Consider the following 21,873-nt stretch of genomic DNA (forward strand, 5'->3'; position numbering starts at 1 on the left):
CTCAAATCTGTTGAGGATAAAGATGAAATAAAGGTATTGTCAGCCACTAAGGGAAATTATGAGACTCTACACAGTGAAACTGAACTACAGAAACATGATCTAATACTGTGGAGATTTGGAGCTGAAGGATCTCTCATTGCTAAAGGTGATACAGAAGACAATCATACATCATACTATGATGGTGATGATGGGAGATTCAAAGGCAGACTGGAGCTGGACAGTAAGACTGGATCTCTGACCATCACAGGCCTCGAAACTAAGCACACTGGAGAATTTAGACTAAAGATCATCAGTGACAGAAGGATCTTATTCAAAAGATTCACTGTTACTGTCTCTGGTGAGTCACTTTATTCTTTTAGCACTGCTCTAAAACTATGAGTCTGATAATAATTGACATATTCAATTAATGACTCTTTCTCTTTATCATTGCATATTCAGGTTTGTCTCCAGGTGCTATTGCAGGGATATGTATTGTTCTACTGCTGGTCACTGCAGCAGCTGTAGCTGCTGGTGTTATGATTTATTGTCGAAGCAATCACTACAAATTCAAAAATCTTATATGTAAGTCGAACAAAAGTCATACAGAGGATGAATAATCATGAAGAATCACAGTATCTTAGCATTTCTTTTCTTCTGTTCATTATTTTCTGTTTCTATGTGCTGCTGTGACATGAAGCGAAGATCTCTAAACAGCTAGAGCAAATGTGTAAGTATTAGAGCTGATATGAGAGAGGGGTGAGGTTGGTTGTGCTACAGTAGATTTTAAATGTGTAATGTATTTTTTTTTATAGTCAATGTATACTTTACATTCATATACATGCATTGACTAAATCTGTGTAATCTGCTGAATTTACAACAAACTCACTTCTTCATTTGTGTTTCTATGTGCTGTTGTGACATGAAGCGAAGATGTCTAAACAACTAGAGCAAATAAGTAGGTATTACAGCTGATATAGCGAGGGGAAACTTTGCTTTATTGTGCCACAGCAAAGTGCATTGAACAATTCTGAACCAATTACATCTGTTCTCGAGTAAACAACTTACTGATTTAGATGATTCGATCAGAGTAAATCTCCTGTTAACAATTCACTGAATTCTCTGACTCTAAATGAGCCAGAAATGGGAAATCCTTGTAGCCTCAGGGTGTTTTGTTAAAACACATTAATGGTGGATTTCACTAATGTTCATGCATACAACATTACTTATCATTAATATAAAGTCATGCAGAACATACAGGGATTTTTAGAAGCACATGAAGAATCACAAAGTGTTTTTGTCATGTTAATCTAATCATTCACTTACAATCTCCTCGCTTCTGTTTCTATGTACTACTGTGATATGAAGCCAAGACCAGTGAAAAAGACATGGGTAAGTATTAAAACTGATGCTGCAAGAGGTTTTTTCATTGTGAATAAAATATGATTCTGTGTTTTTATTTTATTTATTTATTTATACCTGTCTGTGCGTCTAGTGCATAACACTTTTCAGGTATTTTGAACAAAACAAACAAAAAAACAAAAACAAAACAAGGAACAAGTGCATTTATTTATTTATTTATTATGGTGTACCGATGGTGTAGGGGGATGTTTGTTCGGAGCAACTGACAGCATATTGTTTTGTAAATGAGGCAGCCTAATAGAGAGCTCTCAAAACTTTTGTAGAAAGATGAAGTTGTACTGGATATGAGAGCAGCTGCATTACACACTCTAAACAAATGATTGTATTACACTATGTCTGTACAATTTTCTATACAATGATGTTAACCAGTCATAACAGTGGCCATTTACTGACAAGTCTTAACCCTTTGAGCGGTACGGTCCCACATATGGGAATTAGAACGTTCGGTGACGTCACCCAACTGCCAAATTCAAACTGTGTTTTCGCGCGTTAGCTGGCGCAGAGCCACAGAGAGACGCTTGCTGCGCTTGTCATATAATCACAATTGTGCAGTGTTTTCAACCATAACGTTTATTTTGGGTTTCAGACGTTTAAATATACATATGTACTTGTAAAACAATACAGTTTGTTGTAAAATACACACAGATGTCTATGGAAGCAGCAATAACAATCCATTCAAGTATAATTTGCCGACGTGTTTGATTTATATCAGATACACATAATGTAAGTAATGATATAATTCACTCCATTCCTTCCCCAGTTCACCAGCTACTTACTTGCATGTATTTCGGGAGAAACTGGTGAATTTACGTGCTGTAAATCCGGCTGACAGGACTCTCTGAACGGCAGCGCGAACAAACATGGCGGCGCCCATCTCACGTTACAGATCACGATCCAGCTCATTTATAAAAGTTTTAAAACGGCAAAATACACTCACTTACACGTATTCGTGAATCGGAATATTAGATAGTTGAAAACATGGAAAGCAAGTGTGTGAATATTTAGAATAAAAAAGGAAAAACCAAATAAAAGGACATCTGTCATTCAGAGCTATAGTGGCTGCGGTGTGTCACGTGACAATTATGACGCGTCGCCATGGAAACAATAAAGTCAACATTTTGGGGGGTCAGATAGAATATTTTAAACTCACCAGTGAAAGGGTTAAAGGAGCCACCCCTTAAGAATTGATCATTCTAGAAAGATGGAAAAAATGAGCTTGTGTGTGTGTATATATATATATATATATATATAAAACCCTTTTACTGCCTATAAATAAATATCATAATAATGAGATAAGATAAATCAATGTTAATAAACACTGCAAAATTCCTTAAAATATAAATTTAATATAAATTCAAATATAATTTGTCAATTGTTACTGGTCGTTAATATAAAGGCCTGCATATGATGAAGTGATTATTAGAAGCACATGAAGAATCATACAGTATTTTCTCAGTGTTTCTGTCATATTCATATGTTCATTCGCTTATAGTCTCCTCTCTTTTTATGTGCGGCTGTGACATGAAGAGGATATGTCTAAACAACTAAAGCAAATAGGTAGGTATTACAGCTGATACAAAGAGAAAAAATGGCTAAACTGTTATGCAACAGTATAGAGTTTAATATAAAAATGTCACAGATGTAACTAATAAAAAAAATTGGTGTGAAAAGTATGTTTATTGATAATTCATATTAGTGATAAAAAACTAGTGTTCACACACAATATTACTGTAATTATATATCATTAATGAAATGTCATGCAGATGATGAAGTGATTATTAGAAGCATTTGAAGAATCACAGTATCTTTTTAGTGTTTCTGGCAGGTTCGTCTGTTCATTCACTTTTAATCTTATTTCTCTGTTTCTATGTGCTGCTAAAGATGAAACGAATGTGAGCGAAAATGAAAAAAGTAAGTATTCATAGTCAGTATTTATATTTTCTTTAGAAGTTCTTTAGAAGTTTTTTTGATTGAGTGTGATAACTACTGAAGTATTGAGTTGCATGACATTAATATGCTGATTGCTGAATCACATCCAGCATTACTGTAATTGTTACAGATCATTAATAAAAAGTCATGCAGATGATGAAGTGATTGTTAGAAGCACATGAACAATCACACAGTATATTTTCAATGTTTCTGTCATGTTCATCTGTTCATTAATTTAAAATCTAATTTCCTCATTTCCTATGTGCTGCTATGACATGAAGAGGTGCTTTATGAAAAACTAAAGCAAATGTGTAAGTACTGCAGCTAATACAATGAGAGAAAAGTGAACTTTGTTACAGATCATTAATAAAAAGTCATGTGATGCAGGTGATGAAGTGATTAAAAGCAAACACAGAATCTCAGCATCTTCTCAGTGTTTTTGACATGTTCATGTGTTCATTTACTTATAATCTCCTTATTACTCTTTCTATGTGCTGCTGTGCCATGAAGCGGAGGACTATGATAAAGCATTACGTAAGTTTTAAAGCAGATACAGCAAGAGAGAAAGGAGTTTTATTGAGCTACAGAGTTTAAATGTCTAATGATTTTTTTTATAATGAACAGAATTTAGTCATTATCACTGAACCCATTTTAAAACAAATTCACATTAAGCGATAAATGCACTAGAAAGTATTGTTTATTGTTTACTCACATTAATGATGATTTCACACAAAACGTTACTGTAATTGTTACTGATCATTAAGATAAAGTCATGCAGATGATGAAGTGATTATTACAAGCACACAAAGAATCACACAGTATCTTAGTGTTTCTGTCATGTTCTATGTTTCATTTCTGTTTCTATGTGCTACTGTGACATGAAGCGAAGATCTCTAAACAACTAGAGCAACTGCGTAAGTATTACAGCTGATATGAGAGAAAAGTTAGCTTTATTGTGCTACAGTAGATTTTAAGTGGGTAGTATGATTTTTCATAATCAATATTTATTTTATTTTTTTTTTTTACAATTTTCTGCTTGTGTTTGATTTAAATGTGAACTCCACTTCCAGAACAACAATTTACAAATAATATACTCACCCCCTTGTCTTCCAAGATGTCCATGTCTTTCTTTCTTCAGTTGTAAAGAAATAGTTTTTTTGAGGAAAACTTTTTTTTTCTGCATTTTTCTCCATATAATGGACTGATATGCTGCCGCGATATTGAACTTCTAAAATACAGTTTAAATGCAGCTTCAAACGATCCCAGCCGAGGAAGAAGGGTCTTATCTAGCATAATGATCAGTTATTTTTATAAAAATAATACAATTTATATACATTTTAATGCCAAATGCTCCTCTTGTCTTACTCTGCCTGGACTTTCTTGTTCCGGATCATGACAGTTAGAGTATGTCGAAAAACTCCCATCTCATGTTCTCCCTCAACTTCAAACTCCCCACTGTTTTACCTTTTTTGTTAAGGGTGTTTGATCTTCTTTGCATGTTCACTTTGCAAAGACTGGGTCGGAACTTCTGCAGCGAGTTTTTCGACATACCCTAACTGTCTTGAGCCATAATACACAGAGTTCAGGGAGAGAAAGGCAAGACGAGCGTTTGAGATTAAAAAGTATTTAAATTGTATTTTTTTAATAAAAATAACCGAACGTTTTGCTAGATAAGACCCTTCTTCCTCGGCTGGGATTGTTTACAACCGCATATGAGATCATTTAAAGCTGCATTTAAACTACATTTTGGAAGTTCAAAATTGTGGCAACATATCAGTCCATTATATGGAGAAAAATGCAGAAATGTTTTCCTCAAAAAACATAATTTCTTTACGACTGAAGAAAGAAAGACATGAACATCTTGGATGACAATGGGGTGAGTACATTATATGTGAATCTTTATTTTGGAAGTGGACTTCTTCTTTAGGTGTGATTGTCCAGTGTTGGGCTGCATTGTATTAATATACTCATCATACATGTGATACACAATACTATATTAATTGTTCCTGATTGCTAAAATGTTCCTGAATTGCTTTATTTAGATCTGTTTGATTGTCTTTTTGTGTTTGCTCATTATAGAACTCACAGAAAACAGAAAGCTGTATTTGATAACTCATATGTCACATTCATTTGTTCATTCACTCTCCTTGTTTCTCTATTTCTATGTGACAGGTGAACGAAAGGTCCCAGAACAACTGTGTAAGTATTAAAACTGATGCGGCAAGAGAAAAATGAACTTTAAATGTAACAAGATTTTAAATTTAAAATTATTTTTTTTAGATTCAGTATCTTCAAGTTCTGCTTGTGTTTGCTTGAGTGCAGTGATTAAGTGTGTGATTGTTTAGTGAATCGCAGTTTAAAATGCTGAATTTACCACAAACTCACCTAAAATGTCCTCATTTCTGTTTCTATGTGCTGCTGTGTCATGAAGTGGAGATGTCTGAACAAGTAAAGCAAAAAAGTAAGTATTAAAGTTGCTACAAGAGAAAAATTCATTATATGACAGTAGAGTTTAATAATAAAATAAAATTGATTGGTTTGATAAAAAATCATTACCGGTGTTAAAAATATATAAAATATTTTTTGTGAAAGTATTTTATTGACAATTAATTTAAATGATGGACTTAACTAGTGTTCACACACAATATTACTGTATTATAGATAATATTATAGATTATTAATAAAAAGTAATGCAGAGATGACGTGATTATTAGAAGCACGTGAAGAACCACACAGTATCTTCTCAGTGTTTCTGACATTCATCTCATTTCTGTTTCAATGTGCAAACATGACAGATGAGGCAGAGACCTCTGAACAAGAAAAACTGATACAGCAAGTGTAAAATGTTGTTGTGCAACATAGGTTTGTAGAAATATAGTACAATAGCTTCATTACTGTTCTTAAGTAAAGTTTTTTGTATTTTTAAAATATTTTGTTGACATGTTGACTTCACTACACTAAAATGTATACTTTTATTTTCATTTTAAATAAAACGTGTACTTTAATTCTGATACATTTCTCCAGATCCTTTTATGTATGACTGCAAACAACAAAACATGACTTGCAATAAAAACTGTGTGAGTCACTGATAGTGTCATCTCACATAGATAAATGTAGATTAAACATAGATTTGAGTTACGCCATAAAATCTGATATCTATAGCTGGTTCAGTTGGCCTGGTCTCATTGTTTTAAGTAGTTATTCATTTACAGGTACAGGTGATTTTAAAACTCTGATGTTCACATGTACATTTATTCTAATGTCTGCTTTGTCTTCTAGGTGCTAATGTCACAAAAGAAGAGACACAGAGATCAGAGATCAGAGAAAGTAAAAGGAAACGGTTATTTTTTGTTGAAGACACTGCCATAAGTAAAGCTATGGGTATTGATAAGATATTGAAAGACAAACGGGGCAGGAAGAGCATTGCAATCAGCGATGAATATGAAACCCATGCACATGGTGAGTAGTTCTCATTTAATGTAATATTTGTTTATAAGAAGGATTTGTTCATTCAGTTGTAATCATGGTTAACACTTGTCCAAGTTTTCAGTTTTGTGTGAGTAACAGACATAGATGTAGATCATTATTCACTGAAAATATCCCATCAGCTGAAGTTCTCATCAGCAAGTTTTCAATGTCACTTGCACTCACTTAAACCTGACATGTCTTGATGTCAGTGGTAAAACATTGTCAAAACAAGTTTGAAATGATTGAGTATGAGATTTAACAGCTGATGGATTTTGTTCAAAAACTAATTTTCATGTGACCATTATGTCTAATAAATATAAGGTTTCATTGTGTAATGCATCTGTTATTGTTGTTAAAACAGAATTAGATGGAAACTCTCCTGGAAATGAACTAAAAGAGCTAAAAGGTAAAACTTTGTTGGTTGGACTCTTGAACCTTCTTAATGTTCTCTCTCTCTCTCTCTCTGGTGTAGGTTTCAGGGTGGGGTTACAGGTGGTCCTTCATATGAATTCGTACTAGCCACCTCGTAAAAGATGTACAAATTCTTCTCAGGGTTTCTGAAATGTTTATCTGTTCATTCTTATTTAATATTTTTTCTTGGTTTCTGTGTACAGATTTGACAGATGATGTGAAGATCTCTGAACAAGAAACAAGTATTATAACTGATACAGCAAGTATGTGTGTGTACACATTTTTAGTCAGCAAAATAAGAAATGAAACCTTTATTTTGAAGGACTTTTTTTAAAAGCTGTATTTTCAGGATAAATATAATGCATAGGTTGTTCTGCACGGACCTTGGAAAATTTATTTTTGTATTTATAAAGCAAGTCTTGTCTCAGTGATTTAACATAACCTTTTCAGGTACAGCATAGGGATGGGACGATAAATCGTTGCAACGCGAATCGAGAAATGATTCAGCATCGATTCGACATTTTCCGAACACATTTGCGATTCTTTCTCAAATCGATTCTGAGCTTAGTTTTGAACAGCTTACACTGCTTGCTTTACAAACAGCTGTGCTCTGCTTGTTTCCAAATCCTTACACGCACTTGAATCTAAAATAATCATTCATAATCATCATACATTTTGAAAAGGTTAAGCTAATTACAAGGGTGTTCACAGTGGGCTGTGTTTCAATAATCTCGCGGCATAAAACAGGGTTCCCGCGGGTCCTTAAAAAGTCTTAAAAAGTCTTAAATTTAGTTTATCAAATTTAAGGTCATAAAAAGTCTTAAATTGTACAAGAAAGTCTTAATTATGATTAAGAGGTCTTAAATTTTAGGCATGGGAAGACCAGAATTGCGATACAGCTTAGTGTCACGATTAAACTTCAAAAGGCTGTGATTTCGTTAAATAAACAGGAGCTGCTTTGTGTACTGCGGTTACCGGGGAAACGCATGTCTGCAGTTCCGAATGCGCCATCTGCTGGCAGAGATTGAATGTGCATTTTCAATAAGCCTGTTGTTTTGAGTAGGGTATTCTTACAATACAGGAGGCTGTAGTTTCAGAACCGCATTTTTAAGACCCTGTAATTTTTATTTATTTATTGTATTGTATTATATTGTATTTATTTATTTGTCATATGTATGCATTAACAGCTCATACTATTTATAGCAGTTGTTATTCAATTCTGTATATTATTATTGTTAAGAAAATACTGAATGTAGTTGTTTAATTGTATACACTTAATTATTGTCCTAACCAACTCCTAATCCTAAACTTACCCCTGGGCAACCCTCTTGAAATATTTAACCTAATTTATTTCAATATATTCTAGTCTTCAGTTCATTAGCCGCTGCGCTTCATGTCTGACGTGTGACCCACGTAACAAAGTAAAGTAAACAGTAAAACAATTGCCCTACAAATTAGTGTGTTTATTAGTACTTTAATAAATGTAAAATAATTTGAATACAAATACTAATTTACAACACACGTTTTGGACAGTTAAATGGGCTAAATGGAGATTGCAGACACCCCCTTGAACACTCAACTTTATGTCAGCTTTTACATTAAAAATAAGATGAAAAAAAAAATTTAAAAAAAATAATAGTTTCAATGGATCTACTCTTTGGATCTGTTTGATGTTTCTTTGTTGGAATGGAATTGCTAGATGGCACTGTCCCAAAAAATAGGGTCCCAGAAATGTGGTTTTGCAGGAACATAGTATTGAGGTTGTTTTTGTTCAGACCAAAGCGAAAAGCGACCCATATTTTTACCCTGCAAACATGCAGAGCTGTAAATGTGAACTGGTGAATCATTAAGAAGATAATTCATCATAAAAATCTAAACACTTACATGTATTTTTATATTTTTTAAATTGATATAATAATTTATTGATAATAATTATTTCAATTAATATAAGTAATACTTTTTACTCATCTATTTTCTTAGAAATGTGAAATGTATCACTTTATAAAACCTTTAGTTTTTGTGAAAAATCTGAACAGTAAATCAGTTTTTACAGTAGTTTACAGTCATTTTACAGTTTAATATTTAACCATAGACATTGCCTTACCCTGCTCATATGGTATTCATTTTATTTGTGCAGGTCTTAAAAAAGGTCTTAAAAAGTCTTAAATTTGAGCTTAAAAATCCTGCAGGAACCCTGTAAAAGCATTATGAGCCGAGGTGACATTAGATTACTCAGCCAAACGCACAAGTTCTCTTCAGCAGTCTTCTTCATGAGCATTTGAGTGTGCGGATAAAAACTAGATTAGCGCGCCATCTGCTGTTAAAATCTAAGCTCAGAATCGATCCACAAATCAATGTATTGTCCCATCCCTAGACACAACACTGTACTTTTTTTGTGTGTTTGGAAAGATGCTGAAATGTAAAATACGTATAACATAGACTAACCATTTCTTAACAGTATATACAGCTCCTGTTTCTGTATATACAGATTCTTACAAGTCTCTGTTTCCAGGTGCTAATGTCACCCAAGAAGAGATGAGACCAGAGATTGGAGAAGGTGAAAGTGAACGGTTTATGTATGTTGAAGAGACTCCCATAAGTAAAATGTTTGGTGCTGATAAGATTTCGATAGACAGACAGGGCAGGAAGAGCATTGCAATCAGAACTAAAAATACTGGAGTTCATACACATGGTGAGTAGCTGTCTTTTTGTTTGTAGTATCCATGGGTAGCACAGTACAAGTGATGTAATGTAACAAAATAATGTTACAATTAAATAATGTTATAGTTACTACCAGGTGTAAACAGCCAAATAATAATTTTGTGCGAGGAACAGACCCAGATGTAGATCTTACATTTTTCAGCTGAAGTTCTCAAATTTGTGCTCACTTGACTGGTTTTGTACAAAAAATGTTTTTTAGTTTTCATGTGACCATCATGTCTAATAAATGTAATTCATCTGTGATTGTTGTTAAAATAGGAACAGATGGAAAGGCCCCTGTAAATGAACCGAAAGAGCTGGAAGAAGGTGAGATTCTGTTGTTTGCACTGAATCTCTTTAACTTTAAAACAAGATCATGATTTGATGTGAGATGTGGCTTCATTTAGTTGATTCATTCAGATTTCAAACACCATTTTTCATACACCAAATGTTATGTTCATTTGTGAGAAAAGAGCAAATGCTCCAACAAAATTTAACTTATAAAATGAGTAAAATTTGCTACTGAAAATGTGTTATTTAAATGATTTTGTAATTTGATGGTAAAATATTGACATTTTTTAGGAACAACTACAGGATTGATCTCCAGATTTCTCTCTTTTTGATTTCTGTAATTGTCTCTGTGTTTCCTTTCAGAATCAACAGGAAAATAAGTGAATGAAGAAACGCCTTTTAGAAGCCAAAAGGAAGAGGATGGACTAAATTAGTAGCTATCCACCTTTTTCCTCAACGTGAAAGTAAGCCTATGGGTGAAACTTCTGGTTCATTATCCACTGTAGGGAAATAACAAGAAAAATTACAATGTGCAGTAAATGGGAAAACTCTTTGCGCTACAAACCAGTGTGCTCATAATTAAGATAATACATTACAATAACATGGGAAGACACACCAATTTGCAGTATCAAGCAGCAAAACAAGCTGTTTGTACAGCTAAAAATAGCTGGACATGAGACCGGAAGCTACACCCATAAAATTTACAAATGGCCACACCCACTTTTACAGGAAGAAAAAGGTGGATAGAAGTGTTCAGTTTAGTGAGACAAGACACGCACACGTGTCAATCACTGTGACATCAGACATTTCAGCTCCATCTTTTTCAAGCTGCTAGAATCCACCCAAAGTGAGAAATAAACACAGTGTGTCTTGTGTAAAAAGCTTTTTTTGGTTTCAGATTAACAGGGAAATGTGTTGATGAAACAATATCATATATAACTGTATTAATGTTAATGTGTTTTACCAAAAAAGTATCTTTGAAACCACTGTGCTGTACACGGTTAATGTTCTCATTCAGCTTTGATCACAGTGTCTAAAGATCACATGACCTCCTCATATATAGGAATTCAAGATACATGCATTCAATTTAACACTTTTTTTGCTTATAAGTTTCTGTTCTTTTTACTATATTTTTTAAACTGAAAAACGTAAACTATGCTATATTAAATAACAATTGCTTAAATATATTATCCAAAGATATATTCTAAAGAAAATCTGTTTTTCTATCCTTTAAACAAATTATAAATGTGCCCTGAATTAGTGTGTAGTATGTCCAGAGACATATTTTATAGTTTCTTTCTTTTTACTTCCCATAAGCAGGAAGTAATGGCTGACTTCAGTTATTGGTTGTCTACTGTGATTGGAGGAATTTATGCCTGGTTGATTGGGTTTCTCTTCAGTGTTACACTGTGTTTACACACTTGATGTAATTGGTGTTTATGACAAGAAATACTTTCTGGTTTATAAGCTACTATTTGTTTGTGTATTGTTTTTAATTAGAGGTGGTTGCCATTTTTTTGTTTGAACTTGGTTCTCCTGTTTTAGCTTGTTGGGGAGTTAGGGTATTTTGTTGTATTTTTGTTTTCTTTTTTTGTAATAGTTTTTTAGATTTTATCTCTACTGGTTAGAGGGGTTGTTGTTTTGGCCTTTGCCCTTTCTTGAATCCTTGGGATCCTCCAACATTAATAAAATATTCTTGTTTTTGATATTGATTTGGTCTTGGTCATTGTGAAATCACTGGGGTTAGGAACTCAACCTTGCTGCCTCTACACATCACACCATTTTATCCTGCTACATGTTCCTCTATTTCTAGAAATGTAACAATTTTGGTTTATTTTTTTATTATTTGCAGCAGAATGTAATCTGCTTTATTGTTGGACAATCAAATGCTATTTTTCTCTCATTTTGTATATTTTGCCTGAACGTTTTTGCTCTTTTGATGTGGGAGGAGTTAATTATTGAGATACAGAATTTGTCTTACTTTCGTTTACATTACTTCCTTTGGAAGTATATAATTGTTGTCCTGGAAGAGCTTCCCTAAAGAGGTGTAGGGTAAATTACAAATAAATGCCATGAAGACAAGGAGTCAAAGTTGAAGTTCCATTAAACATTAAAAATAAAACAAAATCTTTATTTAAAAAAAAAAAAATCAACAAAATTACACACCAATTTCCTTTCTGAGGGTGCAACAGAAACAAGAGCTCATGAGATCCAAAATTGTTATTTTGTTTAACATTTTACAGCCTAATTTTTAGCTCACTCAAAAAATTAAAGTGTGCCTAATATTTACACACCCTCAGGCCATCAAAGATGGAGTTTGTTTCTTCAGTGGAACAGATTTGGAGAAATTATGCATTACATCACTTGTTTACCAATGGATCCTCTGCAGTGAATGGGTGCCATCAGAATGAGAGTCCAAACAGCTGATTAAAACATCATAATAATCCACAAGTAATCCACACCACTCCAGTCTATCAATTACCATCTTGCAAATTCAAAAACCGTGATTATAAGAAACAAATCCATAATTTAAACCATTACTTCTTGTTAATGGTTGCTATTTCTCCATTAAAAAAGAAAAAATGACATTTGCATATTTCTCTCTTGATTCAGCCGAGATGACATTTCACTCATTTAAAACATCTTAAAGATGGATTTGTTTCTTAATGATGGACAGCTTTCAACTTTGTAAAATGTTAATTTATGGACTGGAGTGGTGTGGATTAATTGTGGATCACTGTGATGTTTTTATCAGCTAATTGGTCTCTCATTTCTGTCAGCACCCATTCACTGCAGAGGATCCATTGGTGGAATTTTCATTTTTGGATAAACCAGATCTGTTAAAATGTTGTTCTGTGCAGATACAATAAAATAATTTACTAATTAATGAAAAATGTGTCCATATCATTTGGGATTATACCAGCAACATTCAGCAAACATATCTGGAACTGATTCTTCTGCTCAACTGATGTTGGTCTAATTTTACTCTTCGGGTTGGATGGTGATGTTTTGTGTCTTGCATCTTGCTGAGCTCACTTGTTGTAGTTGTGATATCATAAACCAGAAAAGCAACAGCAGCCACGCTTACCAGAGCAGAAACAACCAATCGTATCACAGTTTCAGTAAAACCACAACAGTGGATGTGGTCTGAATAAAAGAAAACACAGAATCAGAATAATGCATTTAGCTATCTTTAAAACAGACTCAAGATGCCAGTTTTATGGGATGTTATTATTAGGAAGTCAAGCATCCACTGTGAAGAAGAACATCCACAAGTTTTACTGTGGGTTTGGGCATGTTTGGATGCACATTTTCTTTGCTTAGCCAAATAACAGTAGCTAGGATTGTTCACTATAAACAATTCTTAACTCTTTTAAAGACTTTGGTGACATCTTTAAATCTCAGCTCTCTTAGAAACCTATATTATTGTGTCATTTCTTCTCCAAGACCAATTCTTTGCTTTGAGCACTGATGTTTTTTTAGAACAACATTGGGCACTACACCCACACATGACTCTTGGACACCTGCTTCATGCTTCTGACGCTCATCTGTGGTTTGTTCTTTGTTCCAGTGAAATAACAAAAGAAAAAAACAAAAAAACAATTGCACTTCATGCTCATGTGCACAAACAGGTAATTATTTCTCTATGAATGCATGAGCTGATCAAATGTAAACCTTGAATGCAATGTAAGCACTTTGGATAAAAGCATCTGCCAATTGCAAAAATATAACGAAAATGAAAATGCTGCAGATTTTAATAGGTTTATGTGGTTGATGATTTTACACCCGTCTGCTGTAACATGAAGCAACACCTATGAATATGTGCTGCAATGGCATTGTTGGTCACAATTGCATAAGTGTGGCCTCAATTCTGACATTAAGCCACTTTGAACTAACACTGGATTTCATAATGAAAAATCTTAAAAACTTTGCAAAAACTGATCTCACATTGACTAAACACATTTAACAGAAATCTATTCTTAACCCTTTAACTGTCACCGTCCACTCATATGGTGAAGTTTACTTCACCATATTACAAATAAATCCTAATCTAATCATGAAAAGTAATAGAGTAATATATGTCAAGAGTGCAACTTAAAAAATTTACATCATAACATGAACTCTGACCTTTGTCACAAAAGACTTTCTTCATTGCCTTTTTCCCTATCACACTTTAGAAATCATAAGAAATTATATATCAGTTCAAAACTTAAAATCTCAAAATTCATCCTTTGAAAGGCATTTTAAAATCAGACATTGCATTACCATGGAAAATGTACATCAAAATCATATTACAAAATGTTTTCATTCATGAATTATAAAAGTTTAAGTCTTGATGTGCTCAAAAATAAGTTAAAGGGTTAAACTAACATCACGAGTGGCGTACCTGAACTTGGCTGATGGAGTTCAGTAACGTTGATATCCTCAGTCTGGTTAACAGTTAAAGTGGACAACACAGAATTTGAGCTTGTTGAACTTTCTGATGATGTTGTACTTTGTGGAGTCTCTGAAAATGACAGTTATCACTGTGATATAGTCTCATCACACACATTTTGGATGTTTGTTTATATATAAAAAAAGATTAAACAGAATTAAGGGAATAGTTCACCCAAAAAAGAACTCACTTTCAAGCTGTTTCAAGAAGAAGAAAGAAATTCATATAGGTTTGGAACAACTTGTGGGTAAAGTAAATGGTGACAGAATGTTCATTTTTAGGCAAACTATCACTTTATTACAATTAATACCATGTATTAATTGTATCACATAAATAAAATGTGTGTGTGTAAGGAACATTTTAAACATTTTAAAAGTATAAAATTGCAATTACAATGACAATGATATAATTCAAATGAAGAACAGTTGTGGAAAAAAAAATGCTCTACTCACCATAAACTGTAACATTGAAACTCATGTAGCTGGTCTCACTGCTGATAGCTGTTGCTTTATAAAGTCCAGAGTCTGTGGTTCTGGTGTTTGTGATGGTCAGAGATCCAGTCTGATCCAGTTGGAGCCTGCCTCTGAATCTCCCATCAGGACCATCATATGTCGAGTTGGTTTGCGTGAGCCTGCCGAATTCAGCTATTCGGATATTTCTGAACATCCACTGTATTAATAAATACTTCTGTATTTTGGTAGCGTCAGTCCATAGAGTGACAGAATCCCCCTCCATCACTGATATTGTCTTCACTTCATTTGTCACATCTAGAAGAATAAACAGAAATATGTTTTGTAACAGACTAAATGCTCCCTATAACCATGATGTTGGTTATAATGAGCAAACTAAATCTGATTATGAATTAAACTAAGACTTTAAAGCAGGTTCTAATTAGACGTGAATTGAAGCTTCAGGATTCCAGGGCTAAGTGATTTTATTTTATTTATTTATTTATTTATTTCAGCACTGTAATGCAAAACAACGCAAAAAATACGTTTGTACATGATAAAGTCACAATAAACTCTCTCTCTCTCTCTCTCTCTCTCTCTCTCTCTCTCTCTCTCTCTAATATTTTTTATTTGTTTGTTTGTTTGTTTTTTTTTTTTTTGAAAACCACCGTAATGTATCATTTACTTATATATTTTTTTTCTTATTAAAAAAAAAAAAAAATGAAAGGAAGGAAGTAATAAAAACACTTATAACTTACCAACGAGACGCCACAAGCACACAACGTGAACGTGTGCTCGGAGTCCTGGCCAGTAAGCCTGTCTACGCGTTGTTCTGCTGACACTGCACTCCACAACCCTCTACTAGGCTGCCCTCTTTTACTGCGGTCAGGCCAGCCTCCACTTAGAAAAACACGGTCATTCTAGCCGCCACTTTATTTTGTGGTGCGCCTATATATACTACACGTGACGGCAATAGCGTGCAAAAACCTACATCAGAGGAAAAAGCCAGTTACTCTGTCATTATTGAATGAAAAAATTAATACATTTAAATAAATAAATAAATAAATAAATGTTTAAAAAACAGTCTGATAACAAATGTTGCTAAAATGTTGAGTAATATTCAGTGTAGAATTTCTAAATAATATGAAAATAACTGCTGAGAAATAACAAAATAGCTTTTTTATAAACGTGCACATAACCATTTTTTACCTGTAAATTCATATTATTACTATAAATAAAACTATCTGTTTCCACAAAATGTTTCACTTTAAATTAACAGTACACCATTCCAGGATGTCATTCCCCCAATGTCAGGACTCTCTGATGTCCCATTACAAAATAAAAGCCCTCCAAAAACTCATATATTACCAGTTTTGTATTTAAATTTGGATAGCCCTAAAAAAGAATTTTCCTGTTCGTACAGAACAATTTCAACTCAGATTAACAGTCCACCACCCCAGGGTGTCACTTAACCAATTTCAGGACTATCTGATGTAGTATTACACAATAACAGCTGTCCAAAAACTCATATATATAACCAGTTTTGTCTTTGATTTTTAAGAGCTCTAAAAAAGAAACTCCCTGATTGCACAGACCAGTTTCAGTTCAGATTAACAGTCCACCACCCCAGTGTGTCCCTCAGCCAGTTTCAGGACTATCTGATGTAACATTATATAATAAAAGCCATCCAAAAAAGTAATATATAAACAGTTTTGTCTTTGATTTTGGAGAGCTCTAAAAAAATAAACTTCCTGGTTGCACAGACCGGTTTTAATTCAGACACTGAATGTTTCAGCTGGCATCTCCACCGGTAGAACGGTCACAGGGTCAAGTGGAGGGACAGACTCAGAGTTGCACTCAAGTCTCTGCAACATTTTAGTGTGACATACTCTAGAGTTCCACGGCCTGTCAGGAGTACTGATCACACAGTCGGTCTTGTGGAGTTTCTCCTTCACCTGATAGGAAGCTGCAAAATTCTCAAGATTAGGCAGAAGTACAGGAACTTCATTTGGCTGCAAACTACAAGAGACACTTTTCCTTTTACAACGTTTTTTCTTTGACTTGGGTAGCGGACCTACACGGTTGTGGCAAGCAGCACACAAGCAGCAGAATCTGTCCAAAACAGTTTCAGAGAAGTCAACTACATCTCTGAATTTTCTTGCCTGTGCATGTGACACCTTGCACGCAGGTGCAAGTCTTGAATAATTACTTGCTTTTGTTTCACTAATATCGACAGGCTGTGGGAAAACATTTCCACCAGCGAGATCGTTGCCCAGAATAACATCTACCCCATCGACAGGCAAATGCGAACAAACCCCAAGTCTTACAGTGCCGGTTACCAAATCCGATTTTAAGTACAGGTCATGTAGGGAAAGGTTGAGGCATGGCACACCGATACCTCATACTAAAACGTCAACACCTGTATAATTAGACAGTGAAGGCAACAGTTTTTCATGAATGAGTGACTGGACTGACCCAGTGTCTCTCAGAATCTTCACTGACTTCTCTTCAGAGTTAGATGAAAGAGACAGTGTGCCATCCAGCAAAAATGGTTGATACCCCTCAGATGCAGTAGCAGCATTATCAACGTCATGCATCTTGTTGACCAAAGCTACACTTTGGGGTTTTGTTGCAGAGACTTTCTGTTTCCAAGCCTCACAATCAGAAATTAGATGGTTTGGGTCAAGACAGAAGAAGCAAGCTCGTTTACCATTACTTTTCTTGCGAAATGAGTTGGATAGAGTTTTGGTCATAGCACAAGGAAAGACGCATGTCTTTACCTGGGCTGAGCTCTCATCAATTAAAGGCCATGCATTATGCCTCACACCAGTGAACACATTCTTATGCGTTAGTGCAAATTCGTCAGCTAACACGCTCGCATCCATGAGAGACGTCACTTTCTGGCCATTTAAATGGACCACTACACTTTCGGGAACACAATTCTTGAACTCTTCAAGCAAAACCAACTCCTGAAGATGTTCAAGAGTAGCAACTCGGTTAGAAAAACACCACTTTTCAAAAAGTGTGCGTTTTTCTCGGGCAAACTCGACGTATGTCTGTTTGGCAGTTTTAACATGGGAGCGAAACTTCTGGCGGTACGCCTCCGGCACTAATTCGTAAGCCCTTAACACGGCGGCTTTAACGGCTTCATAATCAAGAGACTGCTCGAGGGGCAAAGCAGAGGAGACTTCCTGGGCTTTCCCAGTAAACCTGCACTGCAGGGCCCACACATCTTTTGGCCAGCTCAATTTTGTGGCTATACGTTCAAATGTGACAAAATATGCGTCAACCTCACTCTCTCTAAATGGTGGAACAAGTTTGAGACTCCTACTAATATCAAAATTCGTATCGGCCTCAGTCCCATGCGAACTCTGAGGAGAAACAGCAGGAGAGCTGACAGAAGGTGGTCGAGACCTAGGCAAAGGAACAGGTCTGTTTTTCAGTTCTGGATCTTTTGGTTCTAATCGCCACAGTTTTAATTCTCAATCAGTCTCCGCCTCTACGATGTGCAGCTTAACGAGCAATATTTCACGTTCCTCTTGCTTGATCTGGAGATCTAGCTCTTTCAATTTAATTGCCATCACCGGATCAATAGAAAACTCTCATCTGACACGGCTCCCAATGCCATGCCAGGCGAAACCTCCTCCTCCTCCATGACAGTGGACTCTGATAAAATCCCAGTCTCCACAAGCCTATAATGTAACACTTGCTTGATAATTTTTTTTGTCGCCTCCCTAGGAACACTTATATTAAAAAAGTCAGCTTTTCAGGACTATCTGATGTAGCATTACATAATAAAAGCCCTCCAAAAACTCATATATAGCAAGTCGTGTCTGAGAATTTGGAGCACTCTAAAAAGAAACTCTGTGATTGTAGAGACCAGTTTCAATTCAGATGGACAGTCCACCACCCCAGTGTGTCCCTTAGCCAGTTTCAGGACTATCTGATGTAGCATTACATAATAAAAGCCCTCCAAAAACTCATATGTAGCAAGTCGTGTCCTTGAATTTGGAGAGCTCTAAAAAACAACTCTGTGATTGCACAGACCAGTTTCAATTCAGATTGACAGTTCACCACCCCAGTGTGTCCCTTAGCCCGTTTCAGGACTATCTGATGTAGCATTACATAATAAAAGCCATCCAAAATCTCATATATAACAAGTCTTGTCTTTGAATTTGGAGAACTCTAAAAAAGAAACTCTGTGATTGCACAGACCAGTTTCTATTCAGATTGACAGTTCACCACCCCAGTCTGTCCCTCAGCCAGTTTCAGGACTTTCTGATGTAGCATTACATAATAAATTCCTTCCAAAAACTCATATAACAAGTTGTGTCTTTGAATTTCTCAAGAGCTCTAAAAAAGAAACTCTGTGATCGCACAGACCAGATTTGGAGGGCTTTTATTGTGTGATTCTACATCAGAGAGTTCTGAAACTGGCTGAGTAACACCTTGGGGTGGTGGACTGTCAATCTGAATTGAAACTGGTCTGTGCAAACAGGGATTTTCTTTCTTTTTTTTCCGAGCTCTCCAAAATCAAAGACAAAACTGGTTATATATGAGTTTTTGGAGGGCTTTTATTATGCAATTCTACATCAGGTAGTCCTAAAACTGGAGTGACACCCTGGGGTGGTGGACTGTCAATCTGAATTGAAACTGGTCTGTGCAATCAGGGAGTTTCTTTTTTAGAGCTCTCCAAAATCAAAGACAAAACTGTTTATATATTACTTTTTTGGATGGCTTTTATTATGTAATGCTACATCAGATAGTCCTGAAACTGGCTGAGGGACACACTGGGGTGGTGGACTGTCAATCTGAATTGAAACTGGTCTGTGCAATCAGGGAGTTTCTTTTTTAGAGCTCTCCAAAATCAAAGACAAAACTGTTTATATATTACTTTTTTGGATGGCTTTTATTATGTAATGCTACATCAGATAGTCCTGAAACTGGCTGAGGGACACACTGGGGTGGTGGACTGTCAATCTGAATTAAAACCGGTCTGTGCAATCACAGAGTTTCTTTTTTTAGAGCTATCCAAAATCAAAGACAAAACTGGTAAGTTTGAGTTTATACACCAAGATGCTCTGATGCTTGGAGGTTTGGAGATAAAGGCATTGTCCTGGCTAAAATTGACATTGAGAACAACGAGAACTCATTAAATGATCCTGATGAGGGATTCAGAGACAGACTGCAGGTTGATCAGACTGGTTCTCTCACCATCAAGAACAGTAGAACCACAGACTCTGGACTACAGATCAGAGGCAGTGATGAGAGCTTACAGAGATTCCTGGTTTCTGTCCATGGTAAGTAACTCTTTCAGTTATAAAAACGTATGGTATTATTAGGATATATTTGAAGCAATTTCAGATCTTCACATTGACTGACACTTTCAGTGTCTCTCTTCATACCTGTCCCAGATCCAGGTCTTTCTTCAGGTGTTATAGCAGGAATAGTTGTTGGTGTTATTGTTACTCTTCTGTTGATGCTGATCGCTTTTGTGATGTACTATCACCGTACTATCGATCTCTTCATTAAAAAGGCAAATGGGTAAGTATAATGTACTTAAACAAGTTTCCCATCTCCTCCAAACTTGCTAGACTTTTCTTTAAGCTGTCTACAGGACATTATAGTCCTTATTTTAAGTCATTTGTTTTTCCATTTCATTTAAAACAACTAACTAGGATGTTCATGCTCTGAAATAAGCATCAGATTAGCACGATTTTTGATAGTGAGTGATTTTCAATAAATTCTTATCAGCACAGAATCTTATTTCAGGTAAATTTATCAGGTCTTCATGTCATCACTAGCATACATACACTACCGTTCAAAAGTTCGGGGTCAGTACATTTTTATTGTTTCGTTTTTTTTTCTTTTTTTTTTTTTTTTTAAGAAATTAATACTTTTATTCACCAAGGATGTATTAAGTTAATAATTAAAAGTTTATTAAAAGTTAATAATAAATAATTTACATTGTTATAAAATAATAAACACTGTACTTTTTAAACTTGTTATTCATGAAAGAATCCTGAAAAAAAAAAAAAAAAAAATCACAGGTTCCAAAAAATATTTGGCAGCACAACTGTTGATATTATCCAACATTGATCATTCTAATAATAAATCCGCATATTAGAATGATTTCTGAAGGATCATGTGACACTTAAGACTGGAGTAACAGCTGATAAAAATTCAGCTTTTCATCACAGCAATAAATTCTATTTTAAAGTATGTTAAAATAAAAAACATTATTTTATATTGTAAAAACATTTTGCAATATTACTGTTTTTTTTTTTTTTTTTTTTTATTATTAATCAAATAAATGCAGCCTTGATGAGCATAAGAGACTACTTTAAAGACTATTACAAGTCTTACTGACCCCAAACTTTTGAACGGTAGTGTACATGTGTACCATTATGTTTTATGTGTTTGTTATTTGTACTAAAATTAAAATTCATTTCCCCACATCATGTCATTTTCAACGTATATGCTGTGGTTCACACTGCTCTTTTCCATACACTTCATAGTGAATGCAGTGTTCAAGCTCTAAATGAGAAAAGCATCATAAATACATTGTAATATGGTCCAAGCAATTCATGCCATGTATGTCAAATCTTCTGAAACCGTATTTTTGTGTAACAAATGGACTAAAACTGTTGATTCAATGCCAATGTTTTGCCAAAAGCGTTGATGTGCTGTGGCAGGTTTTAAATTTTCACTCAGGAGACTTGGAATATAGCATGAGTCATATTAACTTTTATAGTGTGATTGATATGAATGTACAGACATCTTCACCTGAAC

At 34.8% G+C, this 21,873-nt stretch overlaps 2 protein-coding genes across 2 annotated transcripts; one reads left to right on the forward strand and one right to left on the reverse strand.

Annotated features, from left to right (window-relative positions):
* Nucleotides 1–6: 6 nt before the first annotated feature.
* LOC127153235 (uncharacterized) lies at nucleotides 7–11,869 on the forward strand. Its single transcript, XM_051094210.1, has 18 exons — nucleotides 7–337; nucleotides 439–561; nucleotides 677–706; nucleotides 905–934; nucleotides 1,345–1,368; nucleotides 2,926–2,955; nucleotides 3,280–3,309; nucleotides 3,609–3,638; nucleotides 3,838–3,861; nucleotides 4,212–4,241; nucleotides 5,500–5,526; nucleotides 5,759–5,788; nucleotides 6,607–6,786; nucleotides 7,157–7,201; nucleotides 7,410–7,469; nucleotides 9,719–9,898; nucleotides 10,186–10,233; nucleotides 10,561–11,869. The coding sequence occupies exons 2-18, from the start codon at nucleotides 516–518 to the stop codon at nucleotides 10,575–10,577; spliced, it is 861 nt and encodes a 286-aa protein (XP_050950167.1). The 5' UTR covers nucleotides 7–337; nucleotides 439–515; the 3' UTR covers nucleotides 10,578–11,869.
* A 1,107-nt stretch (nucleotides 11,870–12,976) lies between these two features.
* LOC127153936 (uncharacterized) lies at nucleotides 12,977–15,970 on the reverse strand. The gene is made up of 4 exons (XM_051095253.1): nucleotides 15,840–15,970; nucleotides 15,085–15,399; nucleotides 14,585–14,704; nucleotides 12,977–13,344 (listed from the first exon to the last, which is right to left on the reverse strand). The coding sequence occupies exons 2-4, from the start codon at nucleotides 15,365–15,367 to the stop codon at nucleotides 13,127–13,129; spliced, it is 621 nt and encodes a 206-aa protein (XP_050951210.1). The 5' UTR covers nucleotides 15,368–15,399; nucleotides 15,840–15,970; the 3' UTR covers nucleotides 12,977–13,126.
* Between the last annotated feature and the right edge of the window lie 5,903 nt (nucleotides 15,971–21,873).

The sequence above is a fragment of the Labeo rohita genome, chromosome 22 (assembly GCF_022985175.1).
Source record: "Labeo rohita strain BAU-BD-2019 chromosome 22, IGBB_LRoh.1.0, whole genome shotgun sequence".
Lineage (NCBI taxonomy): Eukaryota > Metazoa > Chordata > Actinopteri > Cypriniformes > Cyprinidae > Labeo > Labeo rohita.